The sequence below is a fragment of the Oncorhynchus clarkii genome, chromosome 33 (assembly GCF_045791955.1).
Source record: "Oncorhynchus clarkii lewisi isolate Uvic-CL-2024 chromosome 33, UVic_Ocla_1.0, whole genome shotgun sequence".
Classification (NCBI taxonomy): Eukaryota; Metazoa; Chordata; class Actinopteri; order Salmoniformes; family Salmonidae; genus Oncorhynchus; species Oncorhynchus clarkii.
The window spans coordinates 19743347-19763581 of NC_092179.1; the positions used below are offsets into that span (position 1 = coordinate 19743347).

General features: G+C 36.4%; 1 protein-coding gene across 1 annotated transcript in view; it reads right to left on the reverse strand.

Moving 5' to 3' along the window:
* Positions 1-20235, reverse strand: part of LOC139392774 (liprin-alpha-2-like) — a 235585-nt gene that overhangs the window by 33115 nt on the left and 182235 nt on the right. The window contains 3 exon segments of the mRNA XM_071141021.1: positions 16267-16504; positions 18025-18245; positions 19345-19483. Coding sequence (XP_070997122.1) covers positions 16267-16504; positions 18025-18245; positions 19345-19483 — 598 coding nt within the window.

A 20235-nucleotide genomic window follows, 5' to 3' on the forward strand; every position in this document is an offset into this window, starting at 1 on the left:
TAACAGACAGCACTTTTATTGACCTAACATACAGTACTTTTATTGACCTAACAGACAGTACTTTTATTGACCTAATGTAGACAGTACTTTTATTGACCTAATGTAGAATACTTTTATTGACCTAACATACAGTACTTTTATTGACCTAACAGACAGTACTTTTATTGACCTAATGTAGACAGTACTTTTATTGACCTAATGTAGAATACTTTTATTGACCTAATGTAGACAGCACTTTTGACCTAAAAGATAGTACTTTTATTGACCTAACAGACAGTACTTTTATTGACCTAACAGACAGTACTTTTATTGACCTAACAGAGAGTACTTTTATTGACCTAACAGAGAGTACTTTTATTGACCTAACAGACAGTACTTTTATTGACCTAACAGACAGTACTTTTATTGACCTAATGTAGACTACTTTTATTGACCTAACAGACAGTACTTTTATTGACCTAACAGACAGTACTTTTATTGACCTAACAGACAGTACTTTTATTGACCTAACAGACAGTGCTTTTATTGACCTAACAGACAGTACTTTTATTGACCTAACAGACAGTACTTTTATTGACCTAACAGACAGTACTTTTATTGACCTAACAGACAGTACTTTTATTGACCTAACAGACAGTACTTTTATTGACCTAACAGACAGTACTTTTATTGACCTAACAGACAGTACTTTTATTGACCTAACAGACAGTACTTTTATTGACCTAACAGACAGTACTTTTATTGACCTAACAGACAGTACTTTTATTGACCTAACAGACAGTACTTTTATTGACCTAACAGACAATACTTTTATTGACCTAACAGAGAGTACTTTTATTGACCTAACAGACAATACTTTTATTGACCTAACAGACAGTACTTTTATTGACCTAACAGACAATACTTTTATTGACCTAACAGAGAGCACTTTTATTGACCTAACAGACAATACTTTTATTGACCTAACAGACAGTACTTTTATTGACCTAATGTAGAAAGCACTTTTATTGACCTAATGTAGACAGTACTTTTATTGACCTAACAGACAGTACTTTTATTGACCTAATGTAGACAGTACTTTTATTGACCTAATGTAGAATACTTTTATTGACCTAACATACAGTACTTTTATTGACCTAACAGACAGTACTTTTATTGACCTAACAGACAGTACTTTTATTGACCTAACAGACAGTACTTTTATTGACCTAACAGACAGTACTTTTATTGACCTAACAGACAGTACTTTTATTGACCTAACAGACAGTACTTTTATTGACCTAACAGACAGTACTTTTATTGACCTAACAGACAGTACTTTTATTGACCTAACAGACAGTACTTTTATTGACCTAACAGACAGTACTTTTATTGACCTAACAGACAATACTTTTATTGACCTAACAGAGAGTACTTTTATTGACCTAACAGACAATACTTTTATTGACCTAACAGACAGTACTTTTATTGACCTAACAGACAATACTTTTATTGACCTAACAGAGAGCACTTTTATTGACCTAACAGACAATACTTTTATTGACCTAACAGACAGTACTTTTATTGACCTAATGTAGAAAGCACTTTTATTGACCTAATGTAGACAGTACTTTTATTGACCTAACAGACAGTACTTTTATTGACCTAATGTAGACAGTACTTTTATTGACCTAATGTAGAATACTTTTATTGACCTAATGTAGACAGTACTTTTATTGACCTAATGTAGACAGCACTTTTGACCTAAAAGATAGTACTTTTATTGACCTAACAGACAGTACTTTTATTGACCTAACAGACAGTACTTTTATTGACCTAACAGAGAGTACTTTTATTGACCTAACAGAGAGTACTTTTATTGACCTAACAGACAGTACTTTTATTGACCTAACAGACAGTACTTTTATTGACCTAATGTAGACTACTTTTATTGACCTAACAGACAGTACTTTTATTGACCTAACAGACAGTACTTTTATTGACCTAACAGACAGTACTTTTATTGACCTAACAGACAGTGCTTTTATTGACCTAACAGACAGTACTTTTATTGACCTAACAGACAGTACTTTTATTGACCTAACAGACAGTACTTTTATTGACCTAACAGACAGTACTTTTATTGACCTAACAGACAGTACTTTTATTGACCTAACAGACAGTACTTTTATTGACCTAACAGACAGTACTTTTATTGACCTAACAGACAGTACTTTTATTGACCTAACAGACAATACTTTTATTGACCTAACAGAGAGTACTTTTATTGACCTAACAGACAATACTTTTATTGACCTAACAGACAGTACTTTTATTGACCTAACAGACAATACTTTTATTGACCTAACAGAGAGCACTTTTATTGACCTAACAGACAATACTTTTATTGACCTAACAGACAGTACTTTTATTGACCTAATGTAGAAAGCACTTTTATTGACCTAATGTAGACAGTACTTTTATTGACCTAACAGAGAGTACTTTTATTGACCTAATGTAGACAGTACTTTTATTGACCTAACAGACAGTACTTTTATTGACCTAACAGAGAGTACTTTTATTGACCTAATGTAGACAGTACTTTTATTGACCTAACAGACAGTACTTTTATTGACCTAATGTAGACTACTTTTATTGACCTAACAGACAGTACTTTTATTGACCTAACAGACAGTACTTTTATTGACCTAACAGACAGTACTTTTATTGACCTAACAGACAGTGCTTTTATTGACCTAATGTAGACAGTACTTTTATTGACCTAACAGACAGTACTTTTATTGACCTAACAGACAGTACTTTTATTGACCTAACAGAGAGTACTTTTATTGACCTAACAGAGAGTACTTTTATTGACCTAACAGACAGTACTTTTATTGACCTAACAGACAGTACTTTTATTGACCTAATGTAGACTACTTTTATTGACCTAACAGACAGTACTTTTATTGACCTAACAGACAGTACTTTTATTGACCTAACAGACAGTACTTTTATTGACCTAACAGACAGTGCTTTTATTGACCTAACAGACAGTACTTTTATTGACCTAACAGACAGTACTTTTATTGACCTAACAGACAGTACTTTTATTGACCTAACAGACAGTACTTTTATTGACCTAACAGACAGTACTTTTATTGACCTAACAGACAGTACTTTTATTGACCTAACAGACAGTACTTTTATTGACCTAACAGACAGTACTTTTATTGACCTAACAGACAGTACTTTTATTGACCTAACAGACAATACTTTTATTGACCTAACAGAGAGTACTTTTATTGACCTAACAGACAATACTTTTATTGACCTAACAGACAGTACTTTTATTGACCTAACAGACAATACTTTTATTGACCTAACAGAGAGCACTTTTATTGACCTAACAGACAATACTTTTATTGACCTAACAGACAGTACTTTTATTGACCTAATGTAGAAAGCACTTTTATTGACCTAATGTAGACAGTACTTTTATTGACCTAACAGAGAGTACTTTTATTGACCTAATGTAGACAGTACTTTTATTGACCTAACAGACAGTACTTTTATTGACCTAACAGAGAGTACTTTTATTGACCTAATGTAGACAGTACTTTTATTGACCTAACAGAGAGTACTTTTATTGACCTAATGTAGACAGTACTTTTATTGACCTAATGTAGACAGTACTTTTATTGACCTAATGTAGACAGTACTTTTATTGACCTAACGTAGACAGTATTTTTTTTGTATTTCAAAAAAAAATTTACCCCTTTTTCTCCCCAATTTCGTGGTATCCAATTGTTGTAGTAGCTACTATCTTGTCTCATCGCTACAACTCCCGTACGGGCTCGGGAGAGACGAAGGTTGAAAGTCATGCGTCCTCCGATACACAACCCAACCAAGCCGCACTGCTTCTTAACACAGCGCACATCCAACCCGGAAGCCAGCCGCACCAATGCGCCGGAGGAAACGCCGTGCACCTGGCCACCTTGGTTAGCGTACACTGCGCCCAGCCCGCAATGTAGACAGTACTGTTATTGACCTAACAGACAGTACTTTTATTGACCTAATGTAGACTACTTTTATTGACCTAACAGGCATTACTTTTAATGACCTAACAGACAGTACTTTTAATGACCTAACAGGCATTAATTTTAATGACCTAACAGACAGTACTTTTATTGACCTAACAGACAGTACTTTTATTGACCTAATGTAGACTACTTTTATTGACCTAACAGACAGTACTTTTATTGACCTAATGTAGACTACTTTTATTGACCTAACAGGCATTACTTTTATTGACCTAACAGACATTACTTTTACTGACCTAATGTAGACAGTACTTTTATTGACCTAATGTAGACAGTACTTTTATTGACCTAATGTAGACAGTACTTTTATTGACCTAATGTAGACAGTACTTTTACTGACCTAATGTAGACAGTACTTTTATTGACCTAATGTAGACAGTACTTTTATTGACCTAACAGACAGTACTTTTATTGACCTAACAGGCATTACTTTTATTGACCTAACAGACAGTACTTTTATTGACCTAATGTAGACAGTACTTTTATTGACCTAACAGACAGTACTTTTATTGACCTAACAGACAGCACTTTTATTGACCTAACATACAGTACTTTTATTGACCTAACAGACAGTACTTTTATTGACCTAATGTAGACAGTACTTTTATTGACCTAATGTAGAATACTTTTATTGACCTAATGTAGACAGACAGTACTTTTATTGACCTAATGTAGAATACTTTTATTGACCTAATGTAGACAGTACTTTTATTGACCTAATGTAGACAGCACTTTTATTGACCTAACAGACAGTACTTTTATTGACCTAACAGACAGTACTTTTATTGACCTAACAGAGAGTACTTTTATTGACCTAACAGAGAGTACTTTTATTGACCTAACAGACAGTACTTTTATTGACCTAATGTAGACTACTTTTATTGACCTAACAGACAGTACTTTTATTGACCTAATGTAGACTACTTTTATTGACCTAACAGACAGTACTTTTATTGACCTAACAGACGGTACTTTTATTGACCTAACAGACAGTACTTTTATTGACCTAACAGACAGTACTTTTATTGACCTAACAGACAGTACTTTTATTGACCTAACAGACAGTACTTTTATTGACCTAACAGACAGTACTTTTATTGACCTAACAGACAGTACTTTTATTGACCTAACAGACAGTACTTTTATTGACCTAATGTAGACTACTTTTATTGACCTAACAGAGAGTACTTTTATTGACCTAACAGACAGTACTTTTATTGACCTAACAGACAGTACTTTTATTGACCTAACAGACAGTACTTTTATTGACCTAATGTAGACTACTTTTATTGACCTAACAGACAGTACTTTTATTGACCTAATGTAGACTACTTTTATTGACCTAACAGACAGTACTTTTATTGACCTAATGTAGACTACTTTTATTGACCTAACAGACAGTACTTTTATTGACCTAATGTAGACTACTTTTATTAACCTAACAGGCATTACTTTTATTGACCTAACAGACATTACTTTTACTGACCTAATGTAGACAGTACTTTTATTGACCTAATGTAGACAGTACTTTTATTGACCTAATGTAGACAGTACTTTTATTGACCTAATGTAGACCGTACTTTTACTGACCTAATGTAGACAGTACTTTTATTGACCTAATGTAGACAGTACTTTTATTGACCTAACAGACAGTACTTTTATTGACCTAACAGGCATTACTTTTATTGACCTAACAGACATGACTTTTACTGACCTAACAGACAGTACTTTTATTGACCTAATGTAGACAGTACTTTTATTGACCTAACAGACAGTACTTTTATTGACCTAACAGACAGCACTTTTATTGACCTAACATACAGTACTTTTATTGACCTAACAGACATTACTTTTATTGACCTAATGTAGACAGTACTTTTATTGACCTAATGTAGACAGTACTTTTATTGACCTAACAGAGAGTACTTTTATTGACCTAATGTAGACAGTACTTTTATTGACCTAATGTAGACTACTTTTAGCCCATCCAACCCGGAAGCCAGCCGCACCAATGCGCCGGAGGAAACGCCGTGCACCTGGCCACCTTGGTTAGCGTACACTGCGCCCAGCCCGCAATGTAGACAGTACTGTTATTGACCTAACAGACAGTACTTTTATTGACCTAATGTAGACTACTTTTATTGACCTAACAGGCATTACTTTTAATGACCTAACAGACAGTACTTTTAATGACCTAACAGGCATTAATTTTAATGACCTAACAGACAGTACTTTTATTGACCTAATGTAGACAGTACTTTTATTGACCTAATGTAGACAGTACTTTTATTGACCTAATGTAGACAGTACTTTTATTGACCTAATGTAGACAGTACTTTTACTGACCTAATGTAGACAGTACTTTTATTGACCTAATGTAGACAGTACTTTTATTGACCTAACAGACAGTACTTTTATTGACCTAACAGGCATTACTTTTATTGACCTAACAGACATGACTTTTACTGACCTAACAGACAGTACTTTTATTGACCTAATGTAGACAGTACTTTTATTGACCTAATGTAGACAGCACTTTTGACCTAAAAGATAGTACTTTTATTGACCTAACAGACAGTACTTTTATTGACCTAACAGACAGTACTTTATTGACCTAACAGAGAGTACTTTTATTGACCTAACAGACAGTACTTTTATTGACCTAACAGACAGTACTTTTATTGACCTAATGTAGACTACTTTTATTGACCTAACAGACAGTACTTTTATTGACCTAACAGACAGTACTTTTATTGACCTAACAGACAGTACTTTTATTGACCTAACAGACAGTGCTTTTATTGACCTAACAGACAGTACTTTTATTGACCTAACAGACAGTACTTTTATTGACCTAACAGACAGTACTTTTATTGACCTAACAGACAGTACTTTTATTGACCTAACAGACAGTACTTTTATTGACCTAACAGACAGTACTTTTATTGACCTAACAGACAGTACTTTTATTGACCTAACAGACAATACTTTTATTGACCTAACAGAGAGTACTTTTATTGACCTAACAGACAATACTTTTATTGACCTAACAGACAGTACTTTTATTGACCTAACAGACAATACTTTTATTGACCTAACAGAGAGCACTTTTATTGACCTAACAGACAATACTTTTATTGACCTAACAGACAGTACTTTTATTGACCTAATGTAGAAAGCACTTTTATTGACCTAATGTAGACAGTACTTTTATTGACCTAACAGAGAGTACTTTTATTGACCTAATGTAGACAGTACTTTTATTGACCTAACAGACAGTACTTTTATTGACCTAATGTAGAAAGCACTTTTATTGACCTAATGTAGACAGTACTTTTATTGACCTAACAGAGAGTACTTTTATTGACCTAATGTAGACAGTACTTTTATTGACCTAACAGAGAGTACTTTTATTGACCTAATGTAGACAGTACTTTTATTGACCTAATGTAGACAGTACTTTTATTGACCTAACGTAGACAGTATTTTTTTTGTATTTAAAAAAAAAATGTACCCCTTTTTCTCCCCAATTTCGTGGTATCCAATTGTTGTAGTAGCTACTATCTTGTCTCATCGCTACAACTCCCGTACGGGCTCGGGAGAGACGAAGGTTGAAAGTCATGCGTCCTCCGATACACAACCCAACCAAGCCGCACTGCTTCTTAACACAGCGCACATCCAACCCGGAAGCCAGCCGCACCAATGCGCCGGAGGAAACGCCGTGCACCTGGCCACCTTGGTTAGCGTACACTGCGCCCAGCCCGCAATGTAGACAGTACTGTTATTGACCTAACAGACAGTACTTTTATTGACCTAATGTAGACTACTTTTATTGACCTAACAGGCATTACTTTTAATGACCTAACAGACAGTACTTTTAATGACCTAACAGACAGTACTTTTACTGACCTAATGTAGACAGTACTTTTATTGACCTAATGTAGACAGTACTTTTATTGACCTAACAGACAGTACTTTTATTGACCTAACAGACAGCACTTTTATTGACCTAACATACAGTACTTTTATTGACCTAACAGACAGTACTTTTATTGACCTAACAGACAGTACTTTTATTGACCTAACAGACAGTACTTTTATTGACCTAATGTAGACTACTTTTATTGACCTAACAGACAGTACTTTTATTGACCTAACAGACAGTACTTTTATTGACCTAACAGACAGTACTTTTATTGACCTAACAGACAGTACTTTTATTGACCTAACAGACAGTACTTTTATTGACCTAACAGACAGTACTTTTATTGACCTAACAGACAGTACTTTTATTGACCTAACAGACAGTACTTTTATTGACCTAACAGACAGTACTTTTATTGACCTAATGTAGACTACTTTTATTGACCTAACAGAGAGTACTTTTATTGACCTAACAGACAGTACTTTTATTGACCTAACAGACAGTACTTTTATTGACCTAACAGACAGTACTTTTATTGACCTAATGTAGACTACTTTTATTGACCTAACAGACAGTACTTTTATTGACCTAATGTAGACTACTTTTATTGACCTAACAGACAGTACTTTTATTGACCTAATGTAGACTACTTTTATTGACCTAACAGACAGTACTTTTATTGACCTAATGTAGACTACTTTTATTGACCTAACAGGCATTACTTTTATTGACCTAACAGACATTACTTTTACTGACCTAATGTAGACAGTACTTTTATTGACCTAATGTAGACAGTACTTTTATTGACCTAATGTAGACAGTACTTTTATTGACCTAATGTAGACCGTACTTTTACTGACCTAATGTAGACAGTACTTTTATTGACCTAATGTAGACAGTACTTTTATTGACCTAACAGACAGTACTTTTATTGACCTAACAGGCATTACTTTTATTGACCTAACAGACATGACTTTTACTGACCTAACAGACAGTACTTTTATTGACCTAATGTAGACAGTACTTTTATTGACCTAACAGACAGTACTTTTATTGACCTAACAGACAGCACTTTTATTGACCTAACATACAGTACTTTTATTGACCTAACAGACATTACTTTTATTGACCTAATGTAGACAGTACTTTTATTGACCTAATGTAGACAGTACTTTTATTGACCTAACAGAGAGTACTTTTATTGACCTAATGTAGACAGTACTTTTATTGACCTAATGTAGACTACTTTTAGCCCATCCAACCCGGAAGCCAGCCGCACCAATGCGCCGGAGGAAACGCCGTGCACCTGGCCACCTTGGTTAGCGTACACTGCGCCCAGCCCGCAATGTAGACAGTACTGTTATTGACCTAACAGACAGTACTTTTATTGACCTAATGTAGACTACTTTTATTGACCTAACAGGCATTACTTTTAATGACCTAACAGACAGTACTTTTAATGACCTAACAGGCATTAATTTTAATGACCTAACAGACAGTACTTTTATTGACCTAACAGACAGTACTTTTATTGACCTAATGTAGACTACTTTTATTGACCTAACAGACAGTACTTTTATTGACCTAATGTAGACTACTTTTATTGACCTAACAGGCATTACTTTTATTGACCTAACAGACATTACTTTTACTGACCTAATGTAGACAGTACTTTTATTGACCTAATGTAGACAGTACTTTTATTGACCTAATGTAGACAGTACTTTTATTGACCTAATGTAGACAGTACTTTTACTGACCTAATGTAGACAGTACTTTTATTGACCTAATGTAGACAGTACTTTTATTGACCTAACAGACAGTACTTTTATTGACCTAACAGGCATTACTTTTATTGACCTAACAGACATGACTTTTACTGACCTAACAGACAGTACTTTTATTGACCTAATGTAGACAGTACTTTTATTGACCTAATGTAGACAGCACTTTTGACCTAAAAGATAGTACTTTTATTGACCTAACAGACAGTACTTTTATTGACCTAACAGACAGTACTTTTATTGACCTAACAGAGAGTACTTTTATTGACCTAACAGAGAGTACTTTTATTGACCTAACAGACAGTACTTTTATTGACCTAACAGACAGTACTTTTATTGACCTAATGTAGACTACTTTTATTGACCTAACAGACAGTACTTTTATTGACCTAACAGACAGTACTTTTATTGACCTAACAGACAGTACTTTTATTGACCTAACAGACAGTGCTTTTATTGACCTAACAGACAGTACTTTTATTGACCTAACAGACAGTACTTTTATTGACCTAACAGACAGTACTTTTATTGACCTAACAGACAGTACTTTTATTGACCTAACAGACAGTACTTTTATTGACCTAACAGACAGTACTTTTATTGACCTAACAGACAGTACTTTTATTGACCTAACAGACAATACTTTTATTGACCTAACAGAGAGTACTTTTATTGACCTAACAGACAGTACTTTTATTGACCTAACAGACAGTACTTTTATTGACCTAATGTAGACTACTTTTATTGACCTAACAGAGAGTACTTTTATTGACCTAACAGACAGTACTTTTATTGACCTAACAGACAGTACTTTTATTGACCTAACAGACAGTACTTTTATTGACCTAATGTAGACTACTTTTATTGACCTAACAGACAGTACTTTTATTGACCTAATGTAGACTACTTTTATTGACCTAACAGACAGTACTTTTATTGACCTAATGTAGACTACTTTTATTGACCTAACAGACAGTACTTTTATTGACCTAATGTAGACTACTTTTATTGACCTAACAGGCATTACTTTTATTGACCTAACAGACATTACTTTTACTGACCTAATGTAGACAGTACTTTTATTGACCTAATGTAGACAGTACTTTTATTGACCTAATGTAGACAGTACTTTTATTGACCTAATGTAGACCGTACTTTTACTGACCTAATGTAGACAGTACTTTTATTGACCTAATGTAGACAGTACTTTTATTGACCTAACAGACAGTACTTTTATTGACCTAACAGGCATTACTTTTATTGACCTAACAGACATGACTTTTACTGACCTAACAGACAGTACTTTTATTGACCTAATGTAGACAGTACTTTTATTGACCTAACAGACAGTACTTTTATTGACCTAACAGACAGCACTTTTATTGACCTAACATACAGTACTTTTATTGACCTAACAGACATTACTTTTATTGACCTAATGTAGACAGTACTTTTATTGACCTAATGTAGACAGTACTTTTATTGACCTAACAGAGAGTACTTTTATTGACCTAATGTAGACAGTACTTTTATTGACCTAATGTAGACTACTTTTAGCCCATCCAACCCGGAAGCCAGCCGCACCAATGCGCCGGAGGAAACGCCGTGCACCTGGCCACCTTGGTTAGCGTACACTGCGCCCAGCCCGCAATGTAGACAGTACTGTTATTGACCTAACAGACAGTACTTTTATTGACCTAATGTAGACTACTTTTATTGACCTAACAGGCATTACTTTTAATGACCTAACAGACAGTACTTTTAATGACCTAACAGGCATTAATTTTAATGACCTAACAGACAGTACTTTTATTGACCTAACAGACAGTACTTTTATTGACCTAATGTAGACTACTTTTATTGACCTAACAGACAGTACTTTTATTGACCTAATGTAGACTACTTTTATTGACCTAACAGGCATTACTTTTATTGACCTAACAGACATTACTTTTACTGACCTAATGTAGACAGTACTTTTATTGACCTAATGTAGACAGTACTTTTATTGACCTAATGTAGACAGTACTTTTATTGACCTAATGTAGACAGTACTTTTACTGACCTAATGTAGACAGTACTTTTATTGACCTAATGTAGACAGTACTTTTATTGACCTAACAGACAGTACTTTTATTGACCTAACAGGCATTACTTTTATTGACCTAACAGACATGACTTTTACTGACCTAACAGACAGTACTTTTATTGACCTAATGTAGACAGTACTTTTATTGACCTAATGTAGACAGCACTTTTGACCTAAAAGATAGTACTTTTATTGACCTAACAGACAGTACTTTTATTGACCTAACAGACAGTACTTTTATTGACCTAACAGAGAGTACTTTTATTGACCTAACAGAGAGTACTTTTATTGACCTAACAGACAGTACTTTTATTGACCTAACAGACAGTACTTTTATTGACCTAATGTAGACTACTTTTATTGACCTAACAGACAGTACTTTTATTGACCTAACAGACAGTACTTTTATTGACCTAACAGACAGTACTTTTATTGACCTAACAGACAGTGCTTTTATTGACCTAACAGACAGTACTTTTATTGACCTAACAGACAGTACTTTTATTGACCTAACAGACAGTACTTTTATTGACCTAACAGACAGTACTTTTATTGACCTAACAGACAGTACTTTTATTGACCTAACAGACAGTACTTTTATTGACCTAACAGAGAGTACTTTTATTGACCTAACAGACAATACTTTTATTGACCTAACAGACAGTACTTTTATTGACCTAACAGACAATACTTTTATTGACCTAACAGAGAGCACTTTTATTGACCTAACAGACAATACTTTTATTGACCTAACAGACAGTACTTTTATTGACCTAATGTAGAAAGCACTTTTATTGACCTAATGTAGACAGTACTTTTATTGACCTAACAGAGAGTACTTTTATTGACCTAATGTAGACAGTACTTTTATTGACCTAACAGACAGTACTTTTATTGACCTAATGTAGAAAGCACTTTTATTGACCTAATGTAGACAGTACTTTTATTGACCTAACAGAGAGTACTTTTATTGACCTAATGTAGACAGTACTTTTATTGACCTAACAGAGAGTACTTTTATTGACCTAATGTAGACAGTACTTTTATTGACCTAATGTAGACAGTACTTTTATTGACCTAACGTAGACAGTATTTTTTTTGTATTTAAAAAAAAAATGTACCCCTTTTTCTCCCCAATTTCGTGGTATCCAATTGTTGTAGTAGCTACTATCTTGTCTCATCGCTACAACTCCCGTACGGGCTCGGGAGAGACGAAGGTTGAAAGTCATGCGTCCTCCGATACACAACCCAACCAAGCCGCACTGCTTCTTAACACAGCGCACATCCAACCCGGAAGCCAGCCGCACCAATGCGCCGGAGGAAACGCCGTGCACCTGGCCACCTTGGTTAGCGTACACTGCGCCCAACCCGCAATGTAGACAGTACTGTTATTGACCTAACAGACAGTACTTTTATTGACCTAATGTAGACTACTTTTATTGACCTAACAGGCATTACTTTTAATGACCTAACAGACAGTACTTTTAATGACCTAACAGGCATTAATTTTAATGACCTAACAGACAGTACTTTTATTGACCTAACAGACAGTACTTTTATTGACCTAATGTAGACTACTTTTATTGACCTAACAGACAGTACTTTTATTGACCTAATGTAGACTACTTTTATTGACCTAACAGGCATTACTTTTATTGACCTAACAGACATTACTTTTACTGACCTAATGTAGACAGTACTTTTATTGACCTAATGTAGACAGTACTTGTATTGACCTAATGTAGACAGTACTTTTATTGACCTAATGTAGACAGTACTTTTACTGACCTAATGTAGACAGTACTTTTATTGACCTAATGTAGACAGTACTTTTATTGACCTAACAGACAGTACTTTTATTGACCTAACAGACAGCACTTTTATTGACCTAACATACAGTACTTTTATTGACCTAACAGACAGTACTTTTATTGACCTAATGTAGAATACTTTTATTGACCTAATGTAGACAGACAGTACTTTTATTGACCTAATGTAGAATACTTTTATTGACCTAATGTAGACAGTACTTTTATTGACCTAATGTAGACAGCACTTTTGACCTAACAGATAGTACTTTTATTGACCTAACAGACAGTACTTTTATTGACCTAACAGACAGTACTTTTATTGACCTAACAGAGAGTACTTTTATTGACCTAACAGAGAGTACTTTTATTGACCTAACAGACAGTACTTTTATTGACCTAACAGACAGTACTTTTATTGACCTAACAGACAGTACTTTTATTGACCTAATGTAGACTACTTTTATTGACCTAACAGACAGTACTTTTATTGACCTAACAGACAGTACTTTTATTGACCTAACAGACAGTACTTTTATTGACCTAACAGACAGTACTTTTATTGACCTAACAGACAGTACTTTTATTGACCTAACAGACAGTACTTTTATTGACCTAACAGACAGTACTTTTATTGACCTAATGTAGACTACTTTTATTGACCTAACAGAGAGTACTTTTATTGACCTAACAGACAGTACTTTTATTGACCTAACAGACAGTACTTTTATTGACCTAACAGACAGTACTTTTATTGACCTAATGTAGACTACTTTTATTGACCTAACAGACAGTACTTTTATTGACCTAATGTAGACTACTTTTATTGACCTAACAGACAGTACTTTTATTGACCTAACAGGCATTACTTTTATTGACCTAACAGACATTACTTTTACTGACCTAATGTAGACTACTTTTATTGACCTAACAGGCATTACTTTTATTGACCTAACAGACAGTACTTTTATTGACCTAATGTAGACTACTTTTATTGACCTAACAGGCATTACTTTTATTGACCTAACAGACATTACTTTTACTGACCTAATGTAGACAGTACTTTTATTGACCTAATGTAGACAGTACTTTTATTGACCTAATGTAGACAGTACTTTTATTGACCTAATGTAGACAGTACTTTTACTGACCTAATGTAGACAGTACTTTTATTGACCTAATGTAGACAGTACTTTTATTGACCTAACAGACAGTACTTTTATTGACCTAACAGGCATTACTTTTATTGACCTAACAGACATTACTTTTACTGACCTAACAGACAGTACTTTTATTGACCTAATGTAGACAGTACTTTTATTGACCTAACAGACAGCACTTTTATTGACCTAACATACAGTACTTTTATTGACCTAACAGACAGTACTTTTATTGACCTAATGTAGAATACTTTTATTGACCTAATGTAGACAGTACTTTTATTGACCTAATGTAGAATACTTTTATTGACCTAATGTAGACAGTACTTTTATTGACCTAATGTAGACAGCACTTTTGACCTAACAGATAGTATTTTTATTGACCTAACAGACAGTACTTTTATTGACCTAACAGACAGTACTTTTATTGACCTAACAGAGAGTACTTTTATTGACCTAACAGAGAGTACTTTTATTGACCTAACAGACAGTACTTTTATTGACCTAACAGACAGTACTTTTATTGACCTAACAGACAGTACTTTTATTGACCTAACAGACAGTACTTTTATTGACCTAACATACAGTACTTTTATTGACCCAACAGACAGTACTTTTATTGACCTAACAGACAGTACTTTTATTCACCTAACAGACAGTACTTTTATTGACCCAACAGACAGTACTTTTATTGACCCAACAGACAGTACTTTTATTGACCTAACAGACAGTACTTTTATTGACCTAACATACAGTACTTTTATTGACCCAACAGACAGTACTTTTATTGACCTAATGTAGACAGCACTTTTATTGACCTAACAGACAGTACTTTTATTGACCTAATGTAGACAGCACTTTTATTGACCTAATGTAGACAGTACTTTTACTGACCTAACAGACAGTACTTTTATTGACCTAATGTAGACAGCACTTTTATTTATAAAAGTATTTATTTATAGTCTATTGAAAGTGCAAGGCTGAGAACAAAGAATGAGAGGCCAAACACAGCATACTGAATGCTGATCCCAGGTGCTTCTATTGGCCCTGTCCTGCACCACAATACAGACAGAGCCCGATACGGCTATGGTAGCCTTCGTCAAGATTGGGATACACTCGTACATGCACATGTAACAGTATAACTTTAGACTGTCCCCTCGCCCATACCCGGGCGCGATCCAGGGACCCTCTGCACACATCAACAACTGACACCCACAAAGCATCGTTACCCATCGCTCCACAAAAGCCTCGGCCCTTGCAGTACAAGGGGAACTACTACTTCAAGGTCTCAGAGTCACCTATTGAAACGCTATTTAGCGCGCACCACCACTAACTAAGCTAGCCGTTTCACATCCGTTACACACAACACACACACACATACACAACCCCCACACCCCGTTCTGACCCCAGCAGCGTACCAGTGTCATGATACCCATGCGCTCCATGTCTGCGGTGCTGCGGTGGTCCAACTTGGGGGTGGAGTGTCCGCTGGGCGGGGAGGAAGAGGCCAGGGAGGAGGCGGTGGCCGAGGCGGTGATGGAGGCTCCGGGGTGATGCATACGGGCGAGGTTGAGACCCTCCAGGCTGACGCTGGCCACACGGTTCTCTATCTCCTCCGCCCGCAGCTCTGTCGACTCCTTCTCCTCCTGGATCAGTCTGGGAGAGAGGCAGAGCGGGAGGGAGGGATTGATTAGACTTATTTCACAGTTGTATTCAGCCACTGAATATATAGAAAGATTATTCATCCAACAAGATTCTGAGAATTCTCAGAATCCCTTGGTCCTTTGTGGTTCAATTCTCTGGATGTTCATGGAAATCCCCACTGCAGACCCATAGGGCTCCTCTTAAAGACAACACAGGGAGACATAAAGCCAGTTCATTACCCATAAACCACATAGGTTCATAACACTACCTCACAACACTAATTAGTTTAGAAATTAATTCAGAGGGCTTTCTGCCATCGCAGCTGAAATCATATTCCAACTCAGCATAATCACCCTGATGAGGCATGTCTCTATCGATTCTGCTTATAAGCAAAAAACCAATAAAGGCCTGAGGTAAATTAACAACTCTTCACTTTAAAATGTCACTTAAGCTTAGGGTTGTGTGAAATAATACTTGGCTAATCACCAGACAAGAAGATCAGTACAATATTAACAAGCAAGTAACAGACCTTGTATCTTGAATAAGCCCAAACCAGTAAATACTGTTGTTTGATTTCAAACTGTGTCAGGCTCCCAATGTTAACCCAGTGTTAATCATCTTAATACAATAGATTATTCTGACAGCTAACTGGGTAAATTATCAATACTTGAATAAAACTACAGTATATCAGTGTCAACTCCTCGCAACTTTTCTAGGAACTGTAACTGGCAGTATCTGAGGTTTGTGTTTAATTCACCTAGACAGGGCATCACACTCTGCAGACAAGAGCCAACAAGCTTCAGCCCTGAAGACAAGTGTGTCCACACACATCCCTGGATATCCAATCAATTACTGTCTCATTAAATCAATTTCATCGCCACAGAAACCTGAGGCACGGAGCCCACTGATAGGATGAGCCAGCCTTAGGGGTGGAGATAGCTAGGCCGACACCCTGAAGCTCTCCCTCATGTCAAGCACTAAGAGGCATATTTTACCGATCAACAATGAAGTGACCAACATTGATTTTATTAATCCATGTGTCAGTAATGTTTCCCAAGGAACTTGATCCGCCTAACATACAACTTGATTTACATTACGATCAGTCACAAGGGGTGTTTCCTGGCAATGAGACCTGACCAGGAAGCCCACAGTTTTTATCTGGTCCCTAGCATGGTCTGTCCAATAAGAGCAGGGTTAAAGTCAGGTAAATGTCTGGTCCCTAGCATGGTCTGTCCAATAAGAGCAGGGTTAAAGTCAGGTAAATATCTGGTCCCCAGCATGGTCTGTCCAATAAGAGCAGGGTAAAAGTCAGGTAAATGTCTAGTCCCCAGCATGGTCTGTTCAATAAGAGCAGGGTTAAAGTCAGGTAAATGTCTGGTCCCCAGCATGGTCTGTCCAATAAGAGCAGGGTTAAAGTCAGGTAAATGTCTGGTCCCTAGCATGGTCTGTCCAATAACTGCAGGGTTAAAGTCAGGTAAATGTCTGGTCCCCAGCATGGTCTGTCCAATAAGAGCAGGGTTAAGGTCCCGTACCGTATCTCTTTGTTAATGGCGTCCAGCTGCTCCTGCAGCATCATGGCTAGGGTCTGGGCGTCTGAGTGACCGCCGGGGGACAGCAGGTCCATGGAGCTGAACATGGTCTCCCGGTCATCGTCATCAATGTCCGACATGTCAGACATCTCACTCTCAAACGGGTGGCTACCCAGGATGCCTAGCTGCTGAGAGCGCCACTCGTGCTCCCCCAGTGACTTAGCCTGTAGGGGAGGGAGGGTTCACAGATACAGAAGTGTGCACTAATCAAGGGAGTGTTCTTGAGGTAATCCTGGTAAAAGATCATGAGCAGGATGACATAACTGAAGAGAGATGTGAAGGTTTTATGTAAAGAGACTTGAATATTTTTTTGCACTGTACAAATATTACAGCACACATTATGATTAATGCATTCAATGCAGTATTTTGGTTTGATAAAATAATTGGCTAAGTAAAGCTGTCAGCTTCAGGGAGCCTAAAATGTCTCATAATTCTCCTTTCATCAGACAAAATAATGAGGCTTGACTTTTAATACACCCCAAAGTATCTTAATAAGCCATTAAATAGTTTTTAATTTAAAAAAAATACGCTGAAACAAGCTTCTAAGATTAATGCTGAATGTCAGTATTTATCTCCAGGTTATTTCAGTCTTCATGGTGATTTATGTTACAATCCTGAGACACTGTAACAGTAGCAATTTATAACACTGATCCTCAAAGGCAATGCTAACCAATCATACACATCTCCAACAGGTTTCCCTCTGTCGTGCTAATGCTAACCAATCATACCCATCTCCAACAGTTTTCCCTCTGTCGTGCTAATGCTAACCAATCGTACCCATCTCCAACAGGTTTCCCTCTGTCGTGCTAATGCTAACCAATCATACCCATCTCCAACAGTTTTCCCTCTGTCGTGCTAATGCTAACCAATCATACCCATCTCCAACAGTTTTACCTCTGTCGTGCTAATGCTAACCAATCATACCCATCTCTAACAGTTTTCCCTCTGTCGTGCTAATGCTAACCAATCATACCCATCTCCAACAGTTTTCCCTCTGTCTTGCTAATGCTAACCAATCATACCCATCTCCAACAGTTTTCCCTCTGTCATGCTAATGCTAACCAATCATACCCATCACCAACAGTTTTCCCTTTGTCGTGCTAATGCTAACAGTCTGGCTCCATGCAACCATGTATGTCATACAGACCTGAGTTCAAAGACTTTATGTGTACTTGTTTAAGCTTTCCTGGCTTAATGGATAGAATAGACCTGGTACTGCCTCTACCTCAGCCAGGGCTGACCAGAGAAAGACTAGTTCCTGACCTTGCTCTCGTCCCTGTGGAGACCCATGCGTCCTCTCCTGGGCCTGCGGATGACCTTGGCTGACCGGTAGTGGTCTGACTGGGTCTCAGCCAGGGAGCCCAGGGAGAAGCGGAGCTCCCCCGACGTGTCCAGGTGAGACCTGATAGATAGATAGATAAAGAGAGAGACAGAAACACAGAGAGAGAGAGAGAGAGAGAGAGAGAGAGAGAGAGAGAGAGAACATGCATGTCAGACACCGTAACATCAAGTTTGTTCAAAGGCAGCACTGAAATCGCAGATATTGTGCAAAGAATAATACCAAAACCAAGAGGATCTGCTTGTTTAAAATGGCCTGTTTGTTTATCTAGTAGGAAGACAGTGGTGTGACGCATCAGGCAATTTGTAAGGAATCAACAGTCAGTGCTTGTGTGGTTTTCAACCGGTGGCAAATTGCTTTTTTAATGAGTTGGGACTGAAGAGGACAATCAGGAGATCATGACAGCTGCTGTCATCACAGAACTCTAGCCAAGTTATTGGACTTCATCACACATTTTGTCAGTGGAAAAATCTAATCTAATTTAAATGTAGGTATTGGAGGGAAGCAGAATGATCTGTGTAGTGATGCTATCTCTAACCATCTCAGAGAAATGTAGCTGAATCTAAACCGAGATGTTGGGAAAATGTTACAGTTATGTTCTGTCACTACTCCATCTTGAACAAACAGAGACATGCCACATTATTTCTGAGGGTTTCTGTAGGATATCTATATAAAAGGAATCCCCCAACCAGACACACATACACACACACACACACACACACACACACAAACACACACAAACTACAGTGAGAGTACAAAACATTAAGGACACATGCCCCTTCCATGACATAGAATGACCTGGTGAATTCAGGTAA